This window comes from Arachis ipaensis, chromosome B09 (genome assembly GCF_000816755.2).
Source record: "Arachis ipaensis cultivar K30076 chromosome B09, Araip1.1, whole genome shotgun sequence".
Lineage (NCBI taxonomy): Eukaryota > Viridiplantae > Streptophyta > Magnoliopsida > Fabales > Fabaceae > Arachis > Arachis ipaensis.
The window spans coordinates 96645756-96655585 of NC_029793.2; the positions used below are offsets into that span (position 1 = coordinate 96645756).

Genomic DNA, 9830 nt, shown 5'->3' on the forward strand with positions numbered 1-9830 from the left:
GGGTCATATTCTAACCCCTCTACTGCTTCATATGGGAGTAGTATCTGCATACCCTCCATTGGAGTCAGTAGCTTTGAGTTGAATCCTCAGCTCATCATCATGGTGCAGCAAAGTTGCCAATATTCCGGTCTTCCACAGGAAGAACCTACAGAGTTTCTGGCACAGTTTCTACAGATTACTGACACAGTACATGATAAAGAAATAGATCAGGATGTCTACAGACTAGTACTGTTTCCATTTGCTGTAAAAGATCAAGCTAAGAGGTGGTTGAATAACCAACCTAAGGCCAGCATAAGGACGTGGAAATAGCTGACAGAAAAATTCCTGAATCAATACTTTCTCCCAAAACGGATGACATAGCTAAGGCTGGACATCCAAGGCTTTAAACAAGGAGATAATGAATCTCTTTATGATGCCTGGGAAAGATACAGAGAGATGCTACAAAAATGCCCCTTTGAAATGTTTTCAGAGTGGGTTCAATTAGACATCTTCTATTATGGGCTTGCCGAGGGAGCTCAGATGTCTCTTGACTACTCAGCTGGTGGATCTATCCACATGAGAAAGACAATTGAAGAGGCTCAAGAGCTCATTGATACAGTTGCCAGGAATCAGCATCTGTACCTAAGCAGTGACTCTTCCATGGAAGAAGAGGTTAAGACAGCAACTGCTGAACTCAGTCCTGTAAAACAAGCTGCTGAATTCAGTCAGCAATTGGACTTTCTAACAAAGCAGTTAGCCGAATTCAAAGAAAGGTTACAAGAGACAAGGATGGCTAATATACATATGGACGAACAGTTTAAGCAAACAAAGCAGCAGTTGTCAAGGCAAATAGCAAAAGAATGCCAAGCAGTTCAACTAAGAAGTGGGAAAACATTAAATACCCCACCTCAAGGCAGCAAAAAGCTAAGAAATGAGCAAACCACCCAAAATTCACCTGAGGACAGTAAGAGCCCAGGGAAAAATAATTCTGGCGCTAAAACGCCAGAAAATTGGTGGAATGCTGGCGCTGAACGCCCAGACCATGGCCAAAACTGGCGTTCAACGCCAGAAACAAAGCAGGACTGGCGTTCAACGCCAGAAATGGCCAAGGATCTGGCGTTGAATACCCAAAATGGGCAGGATCTGGCACTGAATGCCCAAAATGGGCACAATTCTGGCGTTCAAACGCCAGGAACAGACAAGGAGTTGGCTTCTCACGTCACTCCAGCTTCTAACTCTGGCACTCAATTGCCAGTGAGGGATCAGACACACACAAGTGCTGATGACAACCCCTCTAAAAAGGCTTCTTCAACCACTTCTGTAGGCAATAAACCTGCAGCAACTAAGGTTGAAGAATATAAAGCCAAGATACCTTATCCTCAAAAACTCCAGAAAGAGGAGCAGGATAAGCAATTTGCTCGCTTTGCAGATTATCTCAGGACTCTTGAAATAAAGATTCCATTTGCAGAAGCACTTGAGCAAATACCTTCTTATGCTAAGTTCATGAAAGAGATCTTGAGTCATAAGAAGGATTGGAGAGAAACAGAAAGTGTTCTCCTCACTGAAGAATGCAGTGCAGTCATTCTGAAAAGCTTTCCTAAAAAGCTTAAAGACCCTGGAGTTTTCTGATACCATGCATATTAGAAGGTAATTACACCAAGACATCTTTATGCGATCTTGGGGCAAGCATCAACCTAATACCTGCATCCACTATCAGAAATCTTGGCTTAACTGAAGAAGTTAAACCAACCCGGATATGTCTCCAACTTGCTGATGGTTCTACTAAATACCCATCAGGCGTGATTGAAGACATGATTGTCAGAGTTGGGCCATTCACCTTTCCCACTGACTTTGTTGTGCTGGAGATGGAGGAGCACAAGAGTGCTACTCTCATTCTAGGAAGACCCTTCCTAGCAACTGGACGATCCCTCATTGACGTCCAACAAGCATGCACAAAATCTTATTGGAGGATAATGCCAAACCAGTGGTTCAACCACAGAGGCGGCTAAATCCAGCCATGAAAGAAGTAATGCAGAAAGAGGTCACCAAACTACTAGAGGCTGGGATTATTTATCCTATTTCTGATAGCCCCTGGGTGAGCCCTGTCCAAGTCGTCCCAAAAAAGGGAGGCATGACAGTGATTCGTAATGAAAAAAATGAACTGGTTCCTACAAGAACAGTTACAGGGTGGCACATGTGTATTGACTACAGAAGGCTCAACACAGCCACCAGAAAGGATCATTTTCCTTTACCATTCATAGACCAGATGCTAGAAAGACTAGCAGGTCATGATTATTACTGCTTTTTGGATGGCTACTCAGGCTATAACCAGATTGCAGTAGATCCCCAGGATCAAAAGAAAACAGCATTCACATGTCCATCTGGAGTGTTTGCTTATAGAAGGATGCCATTTGGGCTATGTAATGCGCTTGCAACCTTCCAGAGATGCATGCTATCTATTTTCTCTGATATGGTGGAAAAATTTCAGGAAGTCTTCATGGATGACTTCTCAGTATATGGAGACTCATTCAGCTCCTGTCTTGATCACCTGAAACTTGTTCTGAAAAGATGCCAAGAAACCAACCTAGTTTTAAACTGGGAAAAGTGTCACTTCATGGTGACTGAAGGAATTGTCCTTGGGCATAAAATCTCAAACAAGGGAATAAAGGTGGATCAAGCAAAAATAGAGGTAATTGAAAAATTACCACCACCTGCCAATGTTAAGGCAATCAGAAGCTTTCTGGGGCATGCAGGATTCTATAGGAGGTTTATAAAGGATTTTTCAAAAATCGCAAAACCTCTAAGTAATCTGCTAGCTGCTGACACGCCATTTGTGTTTGACGCAGAGTGCCTGCAGGCGTTTGAAACGCTGAAAGCTAAGCTGGTCAACGCACCAGTCATTTCTGCACCAGACTGGACGTTACCATTTGAGCTAATGTGTGATGCCAGTGATCATGCCATTGGTGCAGTATTGGGACAGAGGCATGACAAGCTTCTGCATGTCATTTATTATGCCAGTCGCGTTCTGTCAATGGACAGAGAATCAAGCATTATCTTGAAGGCAACATTGAGCAAGAATGCTCAAGGCTGAAGCTAGATTAAAAGCTCAGCAAGGTCCAGCTAAAGACAATAAAGAAGCGCTTGCTGGGAGGCAACCCAGCCATGGGGCATCAATCCTCTAAGCATTTTGCCCTATTTCTATTTTTATTTTTATTTGTTTATATAGACTTCATTGATAACAAGGTAAATAATCAATTGCATAAGTTCACAAGGTTATAGAAGGAATCTGCACACAAAACAGAGAAAAAGAGCTCACTGGCAAGAAAACGCCAGTAATGGTAGCAATCTGGGCGTTCAACGCCAGAAATGGGCACCCACTGGGCGTTGAACGCCAGTAATGGCAGCAACTGGGTGTTGAACGCCTAGGAGAGCAGCATTTGGGCGCTGAACGCCCAAAACAGGCAGTGTTTGGGCGTTCAAACGCCAGGAAGGCAGGGAGGAGCCAAATTCATTTTTTCCACACGTTTTTCCATTCTAATATCAAATTTTATGTTTCAATGCATGATTTTACATAAACATGTCAAGAACCCTGATTTCTAAATTCCATAATTTCTAAAAACCCTACCACTAAAAATATCAAATGTATTTTAATCCATAAGCACCATCCCTCTTTCCAAATTCAATCCAACTCTTTTCAAATCTATTCTAAAAACAAATCTATCTTTTTCACTCTAAAATCTTTTCAACTAATCAATATCTTTTTCAAATCTCCATATTATCTTTTTCAAAATCTAGATTTATCTTTTTCAAAAATCTATCATATCTTCTCAATTTTAAACTATATCCTCTATCTTATCTTTTTCAAATCAATCTTTTTATCCTATCTTTCCCAATTTTTCGAAAACCTACCCCCCCATCCCTTTAAATATGGGTTCGGCCCCCCTCCTCCTCCATCAACAATTGCACCAAGCTCTCCTTCCATCCCTCTCCTTTCTTTTCTTTTGCTTGAAGAGGACAAGCAAACCTCTAAGTTTGGTGTGTTTATCCGAGATCACTAAGATCATGGCTCCAAAAGGAAAACAACCCACTCCAAGAGGCAAGAAAGAGAGCGTTCCAAAACCACTTTGGAATCAAGGGATGTTCTTATCTAAAGAACATTCAGACCATTATCATAAAATAATGGGTCTGAGATCAGTGATCTCGGAAGTTAGAATCGATCTGAAAGAAGATGAATACCCGGAGATCCAGGAGAAAATTCGAATCAGGAGCTGGGTGTCTTTTGAATTTGTTGTTTAAGACTGTTAAATATGTTGACTCTTGAAAGAATGATGAACATGAGACATGTTATTGATAATATGAAAAATCATAAAAATGATTCTTGAAGCAAGAAAAAGCAGCAAAGAACAAAGCTTGCAGAAAAAAAAAAGAGAAAGAAAAAGAAAAAGCAAGCAGAAAAAGCCAATAACCCTTAAAACCAAAAGGCAAGGGCAAATAAAAAGGATCCCAAGGCTTTGAGCAACAGTGGATAGGAGGGCCTACAGGAATAAAATCCTAGTCTAAGCGGCTAAACCAAGCTGTCCCTAACCATGTGCTTGTGGCGTGAAGGTGTCAAGTGAAAACTTGAGACTGAGCGGTTAAAGTCAAGGTCCAAGGCAAAAAGAAGAGTGTGCTTAAGAACTCTGGACACCTCTAATTGGGGACTTTAGCAAAGCTGAGTCACAATCTAAAAGGTTCACCCAATTATGTGTCTGTGGCATTTATGTATCCGGTGGTAATACTGGAAAACAAAGTGCTTAGGGCCACGGCCAAGACTCATAAAATAGCTGTGTTCAAGAATCATCATACTGAAATAGGAGAATCAATAACACTATCTGAATTCTAAGTTCCTATAGATGCCAATCACTCTGAGCTTCAATGGATAAAGTGAGATGCCAAAACTGGTCAGAAGCAAAAAGCTACTAGTCCCGCTCATCTAATTAGAATCTGAGCCACTCAAAAACTCTGAGATATTATTGCCTCTCAACCTATTAGTCTTCTATTTTATTTGTCTAGTTGCTTGAGGACAAGCAACAGTTTAAGTTTGGTGTTGTGATGAGCGGATATTTTATACGCTTTTTGGGGTTAATTTCATATGGTTTTGAGTATGTTCTAGTTAGTTTTTAGTCTATTCTCATTATTTTTTAGGAAAAATTCATATTTCTGGACTTTACTATGAGTTGTGTGTTTTTCGGTAATTTCAGGTATTTTTCTGGCTGAAATTGAAGGAGCTGAGCAAAAATCTGATTCAGGCTGAAAAAGGACTGCTAATGCTGTTGGATTCTGACCTCCCTGCACTCAAAGTGGATTTTCTGAAGCTACAGAACTCGAAATAGCATGCTTCTAATTGCGTTGCAAAGTAGACATCCAGGGATTTCCAGCTATATATAATAGTCCATACTTTGCACAAGGATAGATGACGTAAACTGGCGTTCAACGCCAGTTCTCTGCCCAATTCTGGCATCCAGCGCCAGAAAAGGATCAAAAGCTGGAGTTGAACGCCCAAACTGGCACAAAAACTGGCGTTCAACTCCAGAAATGGCCTCTGCACGTGAATTCCTTAAATCTCAGCCCCAGCACACACCAAGTGGGCCCCAGAAGTGGATCTCTGCATCATCCATCATAGTTTACTCATTTTTTGTAAACCTAGGCTACTAGTTTAGTATTTAAACAACTTTTAGAGACTTATTTTGTATCTCATGACATTTTAGATCAAAACTTTGTACTCTTTGACGGCATGAGTCTCTAAACTCCATTGTTGGGGGTGAGGAGCTCTGCTGTGTCTCGATGAATTAATGCAAGTATTTCTGTTTTCTATTCAAACACGCTTGTTCCTATCTAAGATGTTCATTCGCGCTTAACTGTGATGAAGGTGATGATTCGTGACACTCATCACCATTCTCAACCCATGAACGTGTGCCTGACAACCACCTCCGTTCTATATCAGATTGAATGAGTATCTCTTAGATCTCTTAGCCAGAATCTTCGTGGTATAAGCTGGAATTGATGGCGGCATTCATGAGAATCTGGAAAGTCTAAACTTTGTCTGTGGTATTCCGAGTAGGATTCAAGGATTGAATGACTGTGACGAGCTTCAAACTCCTGAAGGCTGGGCGTTAGTGACAAATGCAAAGGAATCAAGGGATTCTATTCCAACCAGATCGAGAACCAACCGGTGATTAGCCGTGCTGTGATAGAGCGCGTGAGCATTGTTTTCACTGGAAGGATGGAAGGTAGCCATTGACAACGGTGATCCACCAACACACAGCTTGCCATAGGAGGACGTGCGTGTGTGAACAAGAAGACAGAGGAACACAGAGATTCAGAAGACAAAGCATCTCCAAAACTCCAACATATTCTCCATTACTGCAAAACAAGTAACCTTTAATCCATGCTCTCTTGTTTATTTGCAATTCAACTGATAAACATAATTGACTTCCTGACTAAGATTTACAAGATAACCATAGATTGCTTCAAACCAACAATCTCCGTGGGATTCGACCCTTACTCACGTGAGGTATTACTTGGACGACCCAGTGCACTTGCTGGTCAGTGGTACGAGTTGTGAAAAGTGTGATTCACAATTTGTGCACCAGTCGTCTTCTCAAGGAACTGCAGGGAAGTATGTTCTTATTATTGGTTATAGAGATTGTAAATTGGGGTTTTGAGAATGAGGAGTGAATAGTTTAATTTGCAAATAAAGTAAATGAAGAACAAGCAATTTAAATGGCAAGTAAAATAAATAGATAACTGTAAATAAACTTTTGGCAAGGTATGAGAAATTGGAGGTCCTATCCTAGTTATCCTTATCAATGATGATGAAAATTGAATCTTAATTCCACTTTGTTAACCTTTACTAAGATAAAGGAAGGTCAAGGGATTAATTGGTTTGATCTTCGAATCCTATTTATTTCCTAAGAAAAGATTGGTATTATTGAAGTTCAATTTAATTAACAAAGATAACAATTATCAATCATGTTTGAGTTTGATAACTCCTGAGTTACTGATTTCTTAACCAAGACCAAAAGGGAGGAAAGTAAATCTACTGGAATAAAAATGTCTTCAGATGGGAATAACAATAATGTAAGTAAAAGAAAGCAATATTAAACTGAAATACCTCAATTAACATTAATTCGAAAGAGTAATCTGTAACATGGAAGAATTCATAAATAAAATTGGGAAAATAATAAAAAGAGCATTGAACTTGATAAAGAGATAATCCTGAAAAGCGAATAAAATTCTAATTCTAAATCCTAATCCTAAAGAGAGAAGAGAGAGGAGAGAACCTCTCTCTAAACTAAATCTAAATCATGAAAACTAACTAAAGTGGAGACTCTCCTTGAATGGATGCATTCCCCCACTTCATAACCTCTGGTCTATGCCTTCTGGACATGGATTTGGGCCAAAAAGGGCTTCAGAATTCGCTATGAGCGTTTTCTGCAATTTCTGGTGCGTGGCCTCTGTCACGCGTCCGCGTGGGTCACGCGGTCGCGTCATTCGGAGTTTTTCTTGTCACGCGGTCGTGTCAGTCATGCGACCGCGTCATATGTGCTCTGCTTAAGGCGCGTGGTCGCGTCAGTCATGCGGCTGCGTCAATGCCTTTTCGTGCTGGCATGCGGCCGCGTCGCCCATGCGATCGCATGGCTGCCAGTTTCTTCAAAAACTTTGTTTTGTGCTTTCCTTCCATTTTTGTATGTTTTCTTTCCATCCTTTAAGTCATTCCTGCCTTAGAAGATCTGAAACTACTCAACACACTAATCACGGCATCGAATGGAAATAAAGGTAATTAAAATAATTAATTTTAAAGCATAGGAAACATGTTTTTCACATACATCACATAATAAGGAAGAGAAAGTAAAACCATGCAATTAATATGAATAAGTAGGTGAAGGATTGAATAAATCACTCAAACTAAGCACAAAATATATCATAAAATATGGGTTTATCAATCTTCCAAAAGGAGTACCTCAATCTCCTTGTTGCTTTTCATTTGCTCGCCATGATACAACTTGAGACGGTGCCTGTTGACCTTGAAGATATCCGGACTTGAGGGGTGGCACAAATGGTAAACCCCATAGGGTTCCGCTTTCTCTACTTGATATGGGCCTTCCCATTTTGACCTTAGTTTTCCGGGCAACAATCTCACTCTAGAATTGTAAAGGAGGACTAGATCACCGGCTTTAAATTCTTTACCTCTTATGTTCTTATCATGCACGGCTTTCATTTTCTCCTTGTAAAGTCTAGAGTTCTCATAGTCTTCGAGCCATAAACATTCTAACTCCGCTAGTTGTAGCTTCCTCTCAACTCCGGCTCCACCCAAACTTGGATTGCACTCCTTGACGGCCCAATATGCTTTGTGCTCTATTTCCACCGGTAAGTGGCGAGCTTTGCCATACACCAACCGAAAGGGGCTCATGCCAATTGGCGCTTTGTATGCCGTTCGGTAGGCCCATAATGCATCGGTGAGCTTAGCACTCCAATCTTTCCTATTGGGTTTCACAATTCTTTCCAAGATGCGTTTAATCTCCCAATTGGAAACCTCGGCTTGGCCGTTTGTCTGTGGGTGGTAGGCCGTTGCTACTTTATGCATGATGCCATATTTCTTCATTAGCCCTTCCATTCTCTTATTGCAAAAATGTGAGCCTTGGTCGCTCACGATTGCTCGTGGCGACCCAAATCTACAAAAGATGTTATTTCTCACAAAGGAAAGGACCACATTAGCATCGTCCATCCGGGTGGGTATTGCTTCCACCCATTTGGACACATAATCAATGGCAAGTAGAATGTAGAGAAAACTATTAGAATTTGGGAATGGCCCCATGAAGTCTATTCCCCACACATCAAAAATCTCACAAAATAGCATGGTTTGTTGGGGAATTTCATCCTTCTTGGAGATATTTCCAAATCTAATACATTGAGAACAAGATTTACAAAAATGAGAAGATTCCTTGAAAAGAGTTGGCCACCAAAATCCACAATCTAGGATTTTCCTTGCCATTCTTTGGGGTCCAAAATGACCTCCTCCTTCGGAGGAGTGGCAAGCTTCCAAGATTGAGTAGAATTCGGTTTCTGGTATGCACCTCCGGATTACTTGATCCGCCCCACATCTCCAAAGGTATGGGTCATCCCACACATAGTATTTGGATTCGCTTTTTAGCTTATCCCTTTGACGTTTGGAGAGATTAGGAGGGAAGGAGTGAGATACCAAGTAATTCACAATTGGTGCATACCAAGGAATGGTTTCCGAGATTGCATGCAAGCCCTCAATGGGAAAAGAATCATTAATAGGAGTGGTATCACCTTCGGTGTGTTCAAGGCGGCTTAGGTGATCCACCACTAGGTTTTGCATACCACTTCTATCCTTAATTTCCAAGTCAAATTCTTGAAACAATGAAACCCATCTAATTAATCTCGGTTTGGATCCCTTCTTAGCCAACAAATACTTTAACGCCGCATGATCCGAGTACACTACCACCTTTGAACCAAGTAAATATGCTCGGAACTTGTCCAAGGCAAAGACTATGGCCAATAGTTCTTTTTCGGTGGTAATGTAGTTGGATTGGTCTCCATTTAGTGTTTTTGATGCATAGGCTATGACATATGGAATCTTACCCTCGCATTGTGCTAACGCGGCTCCCACGGCAAAGTTTAAAGCATCACATATTATTTCGAATGGCCAACTCTAATCCGGCCCTCGCACGATGGGAGCTTGGGTCAATGCTACCTTGAGCTTATCAGAAGCCTCCATGCATTCCTTGCTTAGATCAAACTCAATGTCCTTTTGCAACAATCTTGAGAGAGGCAATGCTACCTTA

General features: G+C 41.0%; 1 protein-coding gene across 1 annotated transcript; it reads right to left on the bottom strand.

Annotated features, from left to right (window-relative positions):
• On the bottom strand, positions 7961 to 8431 carry LOC107615717. The gene has a single exon (XM_016317756.1). It carries the CDS (start codon positions 8429 to 8431, stop codon positions 7961 to 7963), a length of 471 nt encoding a protein of 156 aa, XP_016173242.1.